Raw genomic sequence first — 16,852 nt, forward strand, 5'->3', positions numbered from 1 at the left:
CAATGACTTGCCTAATTAACAGAATAACCTAGTTAAACCTTTAAATGACACTTTAAGCAGAATATTAATATCCTGCAAAATAGCCAAAAAATATTATGTATTTTTATCATGGCAAAGACAAAAGAATTAATCTTTAAAAATGTGTTTAAAAAATCATGCTCCATTAACCAGAAGAAAAATACTCAAAATATATCAGGAGGGATAATCCTTTTAACAACAAAAACAACAATAAATAAGAGTAGAAATATTCAACAAATCAACAAATACAAGAAGCAATTCAATTTAATTTGATATTTCCAACATATATTATTTATTCTGCTCACCATAACGCCAGTGTGCAGCATCAGATAATGTGCCGTCTGTGTGACGTCAGCCGCGTGGATCAGGTTATGATAAGGGTTTCTGTGTTTGCTGTAGCCGATTTCCAGAGCTTCCACAAAGGACACCAACGAGGACACTGGTATCTGCACACAGGAGGACAATCACTGGTGAAACTAGAGAACTGTTCACTTTTTTACACTAAGACAGAAAAGATTTCACAGACAAGTCCACTGAAATCTACTCTATTCAATTTGATAGACTTTAATTTAAGTTATAATAGTTTACTCCATCATTATATTTCACTCAATAATGTAATCATAACACAGTTTTTTGTTTGTTTGTTTGCTTTGTTTAGTTTATCTCTCTCTCTTCTTTTTGGCATGAAAACATTGTCAGAACATTTCAGTAAGTTATCTTTAAAACTGTTTCAACAGTTCACACTTATTTGATGATTGATAAGTAAAAAATGTGTTTGGCATGCTGTCCTGAGCTCGGAGGAACCTTAAGCCCAGTGCTCCCTATACCGTTAGGTCATGCGAGAAAGAAATCTGAGCTCAGGTAGATCTTTAGAGCTCCCCTGTTTAAGCTAGGAAAGAGGGGAAGGAATCGGTAATATAAGGGGATTCTTCAAGACGAAGATGGTTAGGGTAAAAAGATCTGTCTATTTATGTGTGCTTGGATTCGTCTGATCGGTATATCATGTGTAAGCTAATGTGGGGCCAGCCACGGTCAATCATAAGCACATGATCCTCTCGAAATTAGTTTATGAATAAACTTTATTTAACATTTGGAATAAAATAAATAAATAAACAAATAAATAAACAAATAAATAAATAATTAAATAAATAAACAAACAAATAAACAAATAAATAAATAAATGAATTAACAAACAAACAAACAAACAAATAAATAAATAAAAAACAAACAAACAAACAACCAAACAAATAAATAAATGAATAAATGAATAAATAAAAAACAAACAAATAAACAAACAAAAAAACAAACAAACAAATAAATAAATAAATATGTATTTATTTATTTGTCTATTTCTTGAATTTTTCTATTTAATTATTTATATGTTTTGCATTGAAATAAATAAACAAATACACAAATAAATAAATAAATAAATAAATAAATAAATAAATAAATAAATAAAAAATAATAGATACAAATTTAAATATAAATACATGTTGTAAAACTTGACTCTAATCCTACAGAAATCAATGTCGTTGTTACTAATAAAATGTCAAAATAGATCAATAGTTTACTTTACACAGTAATAAAAATTATAAATCATCCATAAAAACAAGTAACAAGTAGAAACAAGCAGTTTCTTATTTTCCCCATAACGCTGTTTAACTACGATAAATTTTATAATTAAAGCGATCTTATAAAAAATAAATGCAAACTATTGCTAAACTCAAAAACTGCACATCATCTGCATAATAATAAAAACAATATCAATTTAGTCCAACATAAATACCACAGTGTGAAAAAAAATGTAATGTTCATTTATTTTGGTAAATACCACTCCACAATATGTTTTAGGTTTGAGGTTTCCAGCTTTCTTCAGAATATCTCCATTTGTGTCCACCAGAAAAACGAAAGTTAAAAAGGTTTGGAACAAGTGAAGGGTGAGTAAATTATGACACAATTTTCATTTATGGGTGAACCATCCCTTTCAGTATTACGTTTATGCAAAATAATAACACTTCCAGCATTCTAGATCACCTTTAAAGTGATTGACCATTATTTGCTCGCCCTCAAGTGGTGTCAAACCCAATTTTATTTCTTCTGTTGAACACAAAAGAAGATAATTTGGAGAAAGATATAAACCTAAAACATTCACTTCTATAGTATTTCTTTCAATATGGAAATCAATAATTACAGATTTCCAGCTTTCTTCAAAATATCTTCTTTTGTGTTCAACAGAAGAAAGTTAAATGCGTTTAAAAACAAGTAAAGGGTGAGTAAATTATCACTCAATATTTATTTTTGTGTGAACAACCCCTTTAAAGAGCTCAGCTGTTTTTAATACAAATTTTGACTTTCAACCCTACAAGAAACACCCTCAATCTGCAGTCATAGGCCTTTAAATTTCCTCCAAAGCAGAATAATAGAGCGTTTTTCTAGCTTCCCATGAGAAAACAGCTTGCATGAGTGTAATATTCCTGTGTAATGACATGAAGAGAGCAGAGGCTCCAGACCAAACCACCTAAACCCAAACACAGGCCACATCTATCAGCCACATTTACAGCGCAATGATGAGGCTCTGCGTGTGTGATTTCAGAGTCTGTCGTCACTGCACTTGTGAACAGAGGATGAAGTGATGAGATCTGACACACTGGAGAAAAACACAGACAGAGAGCAGATGGAAAAACTCAGACGCCTCGTATCACATCTATATCACATATACATGTGGGCAAAAACATGCATTCTTCGGATACAACGTCAGATTTGGGTGAAACATGGATTAGGTGTGAATGCAAAAATATGAAATCATAATATATAATATAATATGAATAATATTTTTAATTAAAAAAAAAGAATAAAAAACATAACATTTACATAAAAATAAGCTTTCATTTGGTTTTAAATCTGTGTGATTTTCTTTATTAACTTTCATTTGGGTTTATTTCTGTGGGATTTTCACACAGTTGAGATCAGAATTATTAGCCCCCTTTGATTTTATTTATTTATTTATAAAAAAATTTATATTTCCCAGTTGATGTTTAACAGAGCAAGGAAATTTTCACAGTATGTCTAATAATATTTTTTTCTTCTGTAGAAAGTCTTATTTGTTCTTATTTTGTCTACAGAAAAACCATCACTATACAATAACTTGCCTAATTAACCTAACCTGCCTAGTTAACTTAATTGACCTAGTTAAGCCTTTAAATGTCACTTTAAACTGTATAGAAGTGTCTTGAAAAATATCTAGTCAAATATTATTTACAGCCATCATGGCAAAGATAAAATAAATCAGTTATTAGAAATTAGTTATTAAAACTATTATGTTTAGAAATGTGTTGAAGTAAATTTTCTCTCCATTAAACAAAAATTGGGGAAAAAAATAACAGGGGGGGCTAATAAATCAGGGGATTTAATAATTCTGACTGAAAAAAGAATACTTAAAAAATGCTCAGTTTCTCTGGATTTCCTGTATTTTTTTAATGCAAGGCACTCTGAGTGCAAAGCATTAATTGATCATACTAAATTTTATTTAATGTAATCAAGAACCCCAAAACTAGTCATGGGTATCTTTTTTTTTAATTGAGACTCATACTTTGCATGAAAGCTGAACAAATAAGCTTCATATTGATATATACTTTGTTAATAGTGGGCAGTATTTTCAAGTTACTACTCAAAAGTTCAGATGCAAAAGCATTTAACTTTAACTTATCTTTTAAAAAATTGCATATTTCGCAGCCTCTTGTGTGTAGGTTCAGTAGTTGCACTTTTAGTGATGTTTTATAAACAAATTTCAGGAGGAGCATGAGCAGATGTTTCAGCAATTCTAATACATCATTGACAATCATTCTACTATCCAATCAGCATTAGACCAAACCCCTATAAATACCAAAAGTTGTCCTAACTGCACCACTTTAATATCCCTCCACCTCCCCGACACCTCACCTCATAAACATGATCTACCTAAGGGGAGTGAGCTAGACACTTCATTCGAACATCCAACGTCTCTTTTTTTTTTCCTGATAAGGGGAATAACACGAGTTGGGGTGTCTTTCCTGAGCTCAGAGCCCTCTCCCTGGACAGCATGACAAATACGCTTTATTCTTAAAACATCTGTAATTGTGAACTCGTGAATGGCAAATAATAGTTTGTTTTTATTGTCTTTTAAGTGAAATAACTCAAAATAAGCATAGGAGGCTAAGAAAAAAACTGATTTAGAAGAAAAATTCAGTCAGAACTAAGAGGAGGTTGTATCTAAAAACTTTAACTATTTGAAAATCTGGAATCTGAGGTAAAAAAACAACAACAAACAAACAAACAGAGAAAATCATCTTTAAATGTGTCTATATAAAGTACTTAGCAATGCCCATCACTAATCAAAAATTAGTTTTGATTAAATAAAAAAATCTGAGGTTGTATATATTTGCAGATGGACATCATAATAAAGCATAAGCTTTATTTCAAGAGTTCCCACTTAGATTTGCTTAGCATTTATAGCAGGTTTGGCATGCTGTCCCGGGAGAGAACCCTAAGCTCGGAGATATTTGAGCCCAGGGCTCCCGCCCGGTCAATAAGCATATCATGGGATCTGAGATTAGGTATGTCTTGATAGCTCCCCCTTCAGAAAAGGGAGGAAAAGGAGGAGATGGGGTGGAAGGGGGGATTCTTCCAAAACGAAGATGGTCACACTTTACAAAAAGGTTCATTAGTTAATGTTAATTAATGCTTTTACTAACATGAACAAACAATGAACATTTACTACTGTATTTGTTCATGTTAGTTAACGTTAGTTAATGAAAATACTGAAGTTCATTGTTAGTTCATGTCAACTCATGGTGCATTAACAAGCATGGACTTGGATGTTAATAATGCATTAGTAAATGTTTAATTATAATTAATAAATGCTGTAAAAGTGTTGTTCATGATTGGTTCATGTTAGTAAATGCATAACTTAATGAACCTTATTGTAAAGTGTTACCACGAAGATAGAGCAGTAAGGAGAAAATGATCCATTTATAGTAAGCTAGGATCTGATTGGATTATTACTAATTACAGATGACTGGCCAGCAGTGCTCAATCATATCACGTGCTCCTCTCGAAATTAGTTTATGAAACTTCACTTAAAATTCGAACATTTTTGGCATTAAAAAATTTCTTAATTTTTAACCAATACAATGTATTTTTGACTATTGCCAAAGTGCAACATAAGACTGGTTTTGTATTTCAGGTCATGTATATTAATTGATTAGAAAATGTTTATTGCTTACAAATATACATTACAACCCACAGTAGTGGCTTGACAGATACTGGCCAAGCCTGTATAACTCCAGAAGACTTGTATTTCATATAGGCTGCATTTATTTTTGTTATGCCTCCATTGTGCTCCTTTTGAAGCTTGAAAGCTCTTAAATCCACTCTGAGAATGAAAAAGGGGACCTATAGGGTTGAAATGACATGAGGGCGGGTAAATGACAGATGGAGTTTTGTTCAGTGGCAGTGTGTGAGTTTCTCTACGGGTCACAGTTTTGTTGTGTCTGGTTTCTGCGGTCTCTCGTACCCTGAAGCGGCTGATCAGGTCATATCTGGTGAGGAGTTCATAGACCAGAAACTTCAGAGCGTGATCACTGCTCGCCTCCTGGAGCTTGAAGACGTCAAACGACCATTTATCAACATCCTGAAAAAAGGAAACACACTGTAAACTGATGGCTTTATGGAAAGATGCTGCAGGTGAAGAGGGTAAACAAAGTAACTAATATTTATCACCATACTTCCCCATTTGATTGAGAAGATTAAGAATTACAGGCACTATATGTACTGTAGGTTTTCTGAAATGTTGTTTAAATATGCAAATAAGGGATTATTTCATTAAATATGGACAAATTTGTATAATTTTTCAGAACAGACATTTGAGCATTATATGAAGTCAAGTTCAGATCTTGTTCTATTTGTTAAACACATTCACTTCAAAAGTTTTATAGTTGAGATCTCTTTTATCCCTTCTTAATTCTTAAAGTCTGCATGAACTGAAGTTGCTGAGACATTTATTTCAGTATGTTATTATACTTCCAACTGAAATGGAATATTGAGTAGGGAGGTGGTTTCTTTTGCACATCATTCCCTCATAGCAAACTAACGGTGAGAAAGGATGTTAATATACATTTACTACAATTTTTTTTTCTGTGGATTAGCATGCATGGATAAATTATTCACCTCCAGAATACTAATGTGAGCTAACAAAATAAACAGTCGATTTTGATTTCACAAAATTTAAAAATACTGTGAATAGCCAGAAAAATCTAACAAACTTTGGTAGCACTTTAATTGAAGGGGGTGTTCACAATTTTAATTTGATTGAGATTTTGTGCATATATATGACCAATGTCATTAGGGGCATTTGCTCATTTATGCTATTGTAAATGCAACAATTACAGCATTTGAGATGACTTTGTTATGACTACCTGTGATAAACAAATACATAACGTGTCTTTGTCTTGACACCTTGACATTTAAAAAAAAAAAACAATGTGCTATTAATTTTAGAACAGCATCATTCATATTTATCTACAGTGTCATTAAAATCACTATATAGTATGACTATTTGTCATTAAAATGCAGTTAATTGTCATGAAATATTAATGACCCTGTTGTAAAATTATTTCACAGATGATTGATATTTTCTATGTGAAATTTTAATTACAAATTCAGTTTGTTACACTAAAGAAAAGTGCTGAGAAAAAAACTCTATAACAATTAAAACGTTCTCATAACAATTATGTTTATGACAGATTTATGACAAGTTATGTTGACTTGGTAATGTCAATATGTCATGACAAAGACAGGATGTTATGTATATGTTTATGTCAAGTTGTCTTAAAGGCAACTCAAACAATGGGCCCTATCATACTTCTGGCGCAATAGGGCCCAAAACGTGTTTGCCCTGACGTGTTGCTATTTTCAGACCAGTGCAACCTTAATTTTCCCATTTTCCGCCACGGTGGTTAAATAGCAAATCCATTTGCACTCCTTTGTGGACTCATGGCTGTTCTAGTTTAGAAAAGAGGTGTGTTGAGGCAAATTGTTGGTGCGTTGCTATTTTGAGGAACTAAAATTGACTATATAAATATTAGTTGTGCGCCTCGCTTACACATTGCTTAATACACGCAAGGTGAACAGCAATACACAAGTATCTTTACAAAATAAAAAGAATTAAAGGATTACAATTTTTTTTTTGTTTATTCATGACAATTTGCTTTTGTGTCATGTTATAATTATTAGCAGTATTATTTATAATATGCATATTTATATTTGTTTTACTAAAAACAAGCTGTTTTTAGTAAAACTGTTCGTTATTATTGTTCATTTATTCGTTTGCTGGAAATTAAAACTGAATATAGAAATAGTTTTAAAAAATGTTATTTTGTTTGTATTTAAAAAATGCGACGCAACTGACTCTTAAAGGGAATGGGAAATGACACAGATTGGTTTATTCTCAAAACACAACTATAACTCATTAGGAGAACAAGTTCAACCCTGTTAGACCATGTGCCGTGGTGCAGAACATATTTTTTAGTCATTAAAATAGCAAAAGTGAATTCAGACACTTAATGCTTTTGCGCCCTGTGCTTTAGACTTTGCACCTAGATCGTTAAAATAAAAGCCAATGTCTTCGTTGCATTTAAAATGACTTAACTGAGTGAATGACACTTAACGACAGCTGGTGTACAAGCATGCATAAATCTCATTCATATTCATATTCATGACATGTTTTACATAGGGCTTATAAACATCCCTTCAAGTAAAGAGTGTTCACCAATTTTCACCATTTTGTAGATAAATTTATATAATGATTTATATAATGATGTATATTATTTAAAACCAATAATTCTGTTTAAAACTAAAAAACTGCTTAGTGAAAATTTAAGGTTTAGTGCAGTAGAAAAATTATTATTTTTTTTTTTTAAATTAAAAGGCTTTATGTATATTTCAACTGACATCTACAGATCATAATTGGAAAAATTACATTAGAAACATTTTAAAGTGTATTTTGGATGTTTTCTTTACATAAGATTAAAAAAAAACACTTTCTAAAAAAAGACTAAAAAAGCCAAATTCTAAAATTATACAAAGGTGAATAAAAACACAGACTTACTGAAGTCTAAAACTAAAGTCATTTTATCATGTACTGCGAAGATAATCTGTACCTTTAGAGCAGTAATTACAGATGGCGGATAGGTCAACCCTGCCATGTTGGATGTTCTTCTGTACATTCTGCAAAGACACAAACATTCACAAGTCTTTTTCTCTAACATAGTGACAGATGAAGTTTATTTTTAACAAGGTAAGCAATGAAGACAAATGTGATGCATCTACATGTTGACTAAACTTTCGAAAATCTGCCTCCCTGAAGTCTTGAGCACATTTGTGTGGAAACACTTTTAATCAGATCAAAGAATAAGCAGGACAGAACTCTTAAACCTTCCTTTTAAATGAGACTGGAAAAGCACACTAAAACATACAAAAATTTTCATATATACACAGTTTGACTAAAAATCTAATTTTCATAATATTTTAACTGATTAAATTTATTTAATCAGCGAATATTTGGTATTATTCATAATAATCAAAATTTTAACAGAATGTATTATAATATTAATTATTATTATTAATAATATATATATATATATATATATATATATATATATATATATATATATATATATATATATATATATATATATACATATATATACATACATACATACATACATACATACATACATACATACATACATACATACATACATACAACAGTTCTGTCTGGTTCTTGAATCTGACTGGCTGTGGCCATGCAATATTCTGCAATATCAGCACTAGTACAGCCTCTTAACCCTTGTCTATTACTCTGATAACCTAGAGTGACAGCAGATCAATAAACTGACTACAGTTTGACAAATATTGCAGCTGTTAAACAACATAATGTACTTTTGGGGGTTTTTTGTCGAGAATTTGAGAGAATTGTTTAGATTGCAAAAATGTCGTTTATTTATAAGGATAGTGCCTATTTTAAAAATGTATCATTTCGGATTTAGCACATCAGCGGCCATCAGCCTGTCACTAAGCAGAGCAAAGACAGCTGACGCTTTTCCACAAGATGGTGACAGAGACCGCATAGCAAGTCTTAGAGGTGAAAAAATTCAGCACAAAATTTCAAACTACAGCTGATCAAATTGTTATTAAACTGGTAAGTGAAAATCGAGGTAACTCTCTTTTGTATGTTGTAGTTCGGTATTTATACTATAGTAATCTGGTAGTGTTTGCTTTGCTTTGTTTTTTTTTTTTTTTTGTGGTTAATTATTGCGATCTCCCATCTGCAACAGAGAAATACTGGGAAACCTCTGTAGACTGATGGCAATTCATGCCGTTCAGCCGTATAATCTTACAATATGAGCAAAATCACCTGTTTTTTCATCACTTAAGACATTATGTCAGAGCAGTGGGCCTCATCAATCCTGCAGGTGGGTCGCGAGAAAGCTTAAAATTAACTTAATTATATAAATAATTATTTATATAAACACTAAATAAATTTATATAAATATTAAATAAATTATTATTTGATTTCATTATTAAATATGTTTTGAATAAAAATGATTGGTGTATTGGCATTTCCCATTTTCTGTTATTGATTACTTGAGACTGTAAAATACAGACTTAACTGTGGCTGCACTTCCAACCACTGCCAGTCAACTAGGACTACATGCTCAGCTATATAAAGAAAAGCATCACGCAAATGTGAAGGTAACAATGATTAGTTATGAACAGTTTGCGCGCTCCTCGCGTCTGCGACTCGCATCAGAGTCGCACCTCTCTGTTGATTCACAAACTATGCATGCCCTCTTTGTGTTAACTCTTTAAAATATCAGCATAGTTGTTCAAAGTAGGGTTTTATAATGCGAGTTAGGGTTAAGACTCAGAGACTCAAGACTCATTGGTGTTTTAGTGAACAGCTGTTCACTACTGTCAGCAAACTCGAATAATATCTTAAAGAAACCGCCTTCAGATCGATGTGTTTCAACAGAGAAGTGTTTTTACTGAATTTTCCTTTTTTTTTTAATGGATATGATCAATAGATGAATAGTAGTAAGTCCAATTCAAAGCAGCAGCTTTTTTTTGTCATGTAGTCCTGTCAGGTTCATTTATCAAAGAAAAGACCCAAATACTCTGCAGTTGTAAACAATACCTCAAGAATTCAGGAGCTTTGAATCTGTGTGTGTTTTAAAAAATAAATTAGTAATAATTGCAAATATATCATAAAATTCAACTTAATTTCAACATAATATAATATAATATAATATAATATAATATAATATAATATAATATAATATAATATAATATAATATAATATAATATAATATAACATAATATAATTTAATATAATATAATAAAATATAATATAATATAATATAATATAATATAATATAATATAATATAATATAATAAAATATAATATAATATAATATAATATAATATAATATAATATAATATAATAAAATATAATATAATATAATATAATATAATAAAATATAATATAATATAATATAATTTAATATAATAAAATATAATATAATATAATATAATATAATATAATAAAATAAAATAAAATATAATATAATATAATATAATATAATATAATATAATATAATATAATATAATAAAATATAATATAATATAATATAATATAATATAATATAATATAATATAATATAATATAATATAATATAATATAATATAATATAATGTGTCAATTATTATTATTAACAATAAGTATTATTTCTTCTCCAAAAATACAAAAATGTCCCCTGTTTATTTTGTTTTTATTACAAATTATTACTCTATAATTACTAAAGATGATTAAAGTGTCGGAGTTTTAGAGAGTTTTATACTGCTAAATAACAGCCATTCAAATGTCTCAATTCATTAAACGAGCCTTAAATCTGTGTTTGACATCACACACACACACACCCAGGGATCAGCTCTTCAGGCTCAACAGGTGTCTATGACATCCTCATTGAGTTTCAATGTAAATGAGGAGCTGTGCCTGTGCAAAAGTGTGCATTTCTCAGGCGTGAGGTCACAGACATTCAATTTTCACTAAGATTATGCTGAACAAGCCCTTAACTGTGTGTTTTATGTGCTGGTAATCTTGGTAGACATTTTCCCAGTTAGCAGGAAAATAACAGCGCAGGTCTGTGAAATGGGACTGTCTGTATGATTTAAACTCACTTAGAGGCTGCATGTAAAACAGGGAAAACAAAGGCCCTGTTCCAAATCCAGCTGACTCTCTACAGCCTAAACAGAGAGCTGTCTTTATAGGCAGTATGCTATTCAAGGTGGAGCCTATTAGGGATTTATTAAGGGATTGATAAAGACTTGTTTTAATAGACTTTTAAGCATGGCTTATAACCAGCAATATGGCATTTTAAAAACATACATATTACACAAATGTATTATTTAATTATCTAGAGTATATTATTACTTCAATATTACAATCAGTCCCTTAACTACTGTTCTCTCATACTAATTCTAATTTAAATATAAATGTATACATAAAATTAATTTATTTAAACTTTCTATTGGTATTTTTCAGCACTGAATTATAATTCATCTGCCTGCATTTGTTAAGGAGGTTGATGCAATGCATTACTGAATTGAATTTGCATGAAAAATATTACATGCAAATTAAGTAAAAAATAACAGAGTGTGTGTGTGTGTGTGTGTGTGTGTGTGTGTGTACGTGTTTTTGTGACATATCAGGACACAAATCTGTATAATGACAAGGGTATGACACAGGTATTACAAAAAGGAGGTGAAATATGAGGACATTGGTGACATCCTCATTTCTCAAAATGCTTAAAAATCCTACAGAATGAGTTTAATCAAAGAGTAAAGCTGCACACAGTCTCCTGTGATGGTTGGGGTTAGGGGTAGGGTGGGGTGAGGGCAATATAATATACGGTTTGGACAGTATAAAATGAATGGAAACCTCACTTTTCACAAAAACAAACGTGTGTGTGTGTTTGTGTGTGGTTTTATGTTCACAGAAAGTACATTAAATGCAATCAAAGTGTCCACAGTAATGTTTCAATTAATCTTTAAAAAATAACAAATCATGAAGGAAATAATGATCCACTGTTATTCAACGTAACGTATATATTTATCTAATGAAACACTTATTTTTTCCTGTACTTTATTTAAATGATTATAATATTATATTCTATATTATTTTAAAGTTTAAATGATTAAAATATCCTACAAGGGTAAACCAACTGGTTGGATCAATAGTGGCAAAGTATACATATTAAATTTTAATAATATTTTGGGGCTGCACTTTGAAACAATCTTAAGTCATCAAAAAACTATTTTTATATTTATTCCTAGAGATTTTTTGGTACATAAACTATTGTAGCTGAGAAAATAAAATAAAAATAAAAACCGCCACAAAAATGAATGAGCCTCCATACCGCTCCACAAAGATGCCAGCCTGAACGGCGTGGACGATGCTGCGGAACCGGGGTTTCTCTTCGGGCCGCCTGCGCACCACTCCCATCTTCCTGGTAAAGGTGGAGGCCAGCCAGTCCCGCACCTCCATGGGTACAGAGTCCGCCTGGATGTCACTGAGCTCATCTTCAGTGTCCAGAAGCCTCCTGGGGAAAAACAGGCAGGGGATATTATTGCTCAGAGTGTACAGCACAGCACAGTCACACACTATAGATCTATCAATCAATCTATATATATATATATATATATATATATATATATATATATATATATATTCTGTATACACATATCACACACTCATACATTGTCAAAAAAACGTTTATTTTTTATTTTGGATGTGATTAATCACACTCTCTCAGCTGCAAAAATAGAGTAAAATTAGACCAAAAGTAGAGCAACAATTAAATGTTCAACATATTTATAAATGCAATTCGGTCCTGTGATGAGTAAACTGAATTTAAGTTTTTAATGACTTGTGACACTTGTTTCTTTTTAAGTATTATTTCCTACAATGTAAAAAGAGATTAGTTGACTTTACTTTAAAAAGAAGAGAGTAAACTCATTGCCTTATAAATATTACGTAAACAAACTATGTCTATACTTATAAGCCAATGGGTTTACTGCATTTTTGCAAGTAAAATTAACTTAATGCTTTTAAGCAGTTTTAAGCTTTTAACAGGTTTACTCACTTTTTTTTTTTTTTTTGCAAACATTTTGCAAATAGACTTTGCTACTCAACATTTTCTAGAAAAGGATGGGGAGAAATAGAAAAAAAAAGTAATACTTCTATTCAAAAATGAAGAATTAAATTGACCGAAAGTGAAAGTAAAGACATGTTATTATGCAAATAAATCTTGTTCTTTTGACATTTATATTCATCAATAAATTCAGATTTTTTTTTTTACAGCAATAATAGGCAGAAAAAACGCTTTCAATTCTGACAATAGAAACTAATAATAATATTTGAGCACCAAAGTGAAATACATCCAATAATAAATTACATTTGAAAATGCTTTTAAATACAAAACTTGAAGACTTGAGATGTAAAAACCTCTAAATGCTGTCTGAAAAATTCTTCTGAAATGAGCATTTGAATGAGACCCCTGTGTGTGGGTTAAGTAATTTCACTTTTCATGTACTTTTTACAGCTTTGATGGCCTAAAATTGAAACAACTTAATATAAACATAGAAGGCTGAGAGCAATGCTCATCTCTGACAGACATTTCAGACGGCACGACTGAACTCTTCACTTGTATACAATGAGAAACAACATTAAAAAATCCAATAAGTTCATCCATGGTAAACATAAGAGATCTATTAAAACATTGTAAAAAATCTTTGATTATTCTGCCTTATGCCCACTAGTGTAATGATAAATCCTCAGTGTAATCAGGACTAGAGAACTGGAAAACCCTCAGGAATCTGAAGCCTACACTCAAATGTGCGTCGGTGGTGTTACAATCATCACTGGAATGTGCAATAACTGATGTGTAATGATTAAAAACACTGTATTTAGGGGTTATATTTTTGGCATGTCTGTGGGTTGTAATAGGGTGAGCTTCACAAAACCTGTCAAGAATATGTCCCAGTCATATTTCACACCTAAGCCAAAAACAAAACATGTTCTTTCTTATAGGAAACAAAGGCTGTTTTAAAGAGCAATTAGCAATTTACATAAATGACCTGACTGATTATAATATATATTTTAAAAGAGTGATTTTTAATTATTTTTGATAAATATACAAGAATATAAGTACATGTATAAGTCAGAATATATAACTGATTATTAACATACCACTGAGAAAGTCTCAGTATTCATTGAATTTATTAACTGACTTTTCTAAAGCTCAGACAGGAATATAGTATTTACTTAACCACAGCACACCTATAAAGCAGAATGCAAGACAACTTATTTACTAATCAAATGACTTAGCATGCATCTTTATTAATTAAATTGGATTTTAATGACAGGCTGTATAAGTCAAGCTGTTCCTGTTTGTCATTACTACAAAAACTTCGTAAAACATCATGAAATAATATACACATTTGACGGGAGGGCTAATAATTTTGTTCTCAACTGTACATTGGATAATTAGCAATTAAGGCAATTGTTGAAAATTAATAAATATATATTTTTGACTACACTATTAAGAATACATTAAGAATATTGAACACAACATTATGAATAATGGAAAATAATAACACGTATTAATAATAATTAAAAGGACAGTTCACACAAAAATGACAATTCACTCACTATTTACTCACCCACAAGTGGTTCCAAACCTTTATGAGTTTATTTATGTTGAAAACATTCATTCATTCATTCATTCATTCATTCATTTTCTTTTCGGCTTATTCCCTTTATTAATCAGGGGTATGTTGAAAACTGAAGATATTTTTAAAAATGCTGAAAACCTGTAACCATTCACTTTCATACAAATACTATGAAAGTCAATGGTTACAGGTTTTCATTGTTCTTCAAAATATCTTCTTTTGTGTTTAATATAAAAAAGAATGTCAGACAGGTTTGGAACCATTTTTGGGTGAACTGTACTTTGAAGTATTTGGTGTATGAAATATAATAACACTGCTAGTAATTAAAGGAGTAGTTCACACAAAAATGACAATTTGCCAAATATTTACTCACCCTCAAGTGGTTCCAAACCTATATAAGTGTCCTTATTATGTTGAACACAAGAGAAGATATTTTGAAAAATGCTGAAAACCTGTAACCATTGAGTTCCATAGTAGGAAAAACAAAGACTATGGAAGTCAATGGTTACAGGCTTACAGTGTTCTTCAAAAAATCTTATTTTGTGCTCAAGAAGAAAGAAGGTCAAATGGGTTTGGAACAAGGGTAAAAGTATTATGACAGAATTTTCATTTTTGACTAAACTACCCCTTTAAGTAACAATATGAAAAATAATTACACTCCAAGTAACTATATACAGGTGAAGTCAGAATTATTAGCCCCCCTGAATTATTAGCGCCCCTGTTTATTTTTTCCCCCAATTTCTGTTCTGTTCTGGGAGGATTGTTTTAGCACATTTCTCATCATAATAGTTTTAAAAACTTATTTCTAATAACTGATTTATTTTATCTTTGCCATGATGAGAGTAAATAATATTTTACTGAATATTTTTCAAGACTTCTTAACTAGGTTAATAAGGTGAACTAGGCAGGTTAGGGTAATTAGTCAAGTTATTGTATAACGATGGTTTGTTCTGTAGATTATAGAGAAAAAAAAATTGCTTAAAGGGGCTAATAATTTTGTCCCAAAAATGGTTTTTAAAAAATTAATAACTGCTTTTATTCTAGCCAAAACAAAACAAATAAGTCTTTCTCCAGAAGAAGAAATATTATCAGACATACTGAGAAAATTTCATTGCTCTGTTAAAAATCATTTGGGAAATATTTAAAAAAGAAAATAAAAATCAAAAGGGGGCTAATAATTCTGACTTCAACAGTATATATATATATATATATATATATATATATATATATATATATATATATATATATATATATATATATATATATATATATTAGGGCTTGCATAGACTAGTCGACTAGTCGAGCGATCGACTACTTCAACCACTAGTTGGCGCTCTCAGAAGCAATCGACTACTGGAGCGTGCATTTACCACAAATGACATCAAAACGACAAATGTATCCAACAAACATCACGATCCAAGGTTAAAGCTTCCAACTACAACTGTATATTTTATTATAAAAATATTTTATTTATTATTTTAACATATAGTTTTATTTATTTATTTAAACAATTTATTTATAATTTTTTTAAAATTTATTTTCTGTTTGGCTGCATATAGACTATTGTCGCTTGTTGAACTATTTATTTTCTGAAACAAAATAAATTTCATTCTTGTTATCAATGCTGGAAACTTAAATATTAGAGTTATTTTTTTAAATCAGACTACTTGTTTTACAGACTATTACTTGCACGCACATGATTGTTTGCATAATCTTCAGGCCGGTTTAAGTAATATATTCGTTCATTTTGTTATTTTAGTAACTGTTGAAATGTAGTAGAAATTAAATGATTGAATGAGATTTAGCCTAGCTCAGAATATTTTTATTAATCTTTTAATTAGTTTTATGAATACTGCGTTATGAGTATGAGTTTTCAGGACGCATTTTAGGTTTCTGGTGTGGCTACTTTTGCTTTCTATAGCCTACATTAAATGTATAATTAAAATGCAATAATTAGCCTAGCTTTTTTCTTTTTTTTCATGTGTATTATAAATATTTCATTTAGGTA

General features: G+C 30.4%; 1 protein-coding gene across 4 annotated transcripts in view; it reads right to left on the bottom strand.

The window, feature by feature from the left end:
* The window catches only part of pde1a (phosphodiesterase 1A, calmodulin-dependent), a 259,650-nt gene that overhangs the window by 29,255 nt on the left and 213,543 nt on the right, over positions 1-16,852 (bottom strand). For all 4 annotated transcript variants that reach the window (XM_087268393.1, XM_087268394.1, XM_087268396.1 and 1 more), the window contains 4 exons: positions 12,531-12,713; positions 8,214-8,280; positions 5,570-5,686; positions 324-464 (listed from right to left, as the gene is read on the bottom strand). In XM_087268393.1, coding sequence (XP_087124519.1) covers positions 324-464; positions 5,570-5,686; positions 8,214-8,280; positions 12,531-12,713 — 508 coding nt within the window. The remainder of the gene's footprint in view (positions 1-323; positions 465-5,569; positions 5,687-8,213; positions 8,281-12,530; positions 12,714-16,852) is intronic.

Source organism: Danio rerio, chromosome 9, assembly GCF_052040795.2.
Source record: "Danio rerio strain M-AB ecotype USA chromosome 9, GRCz13ab, whole genome shotgun sequence".
NCBI lineage: Eukaryota > Metazoa > Chordata > Actinopteri > Cypriniformes > Danionidae > Danio > Danio rerio.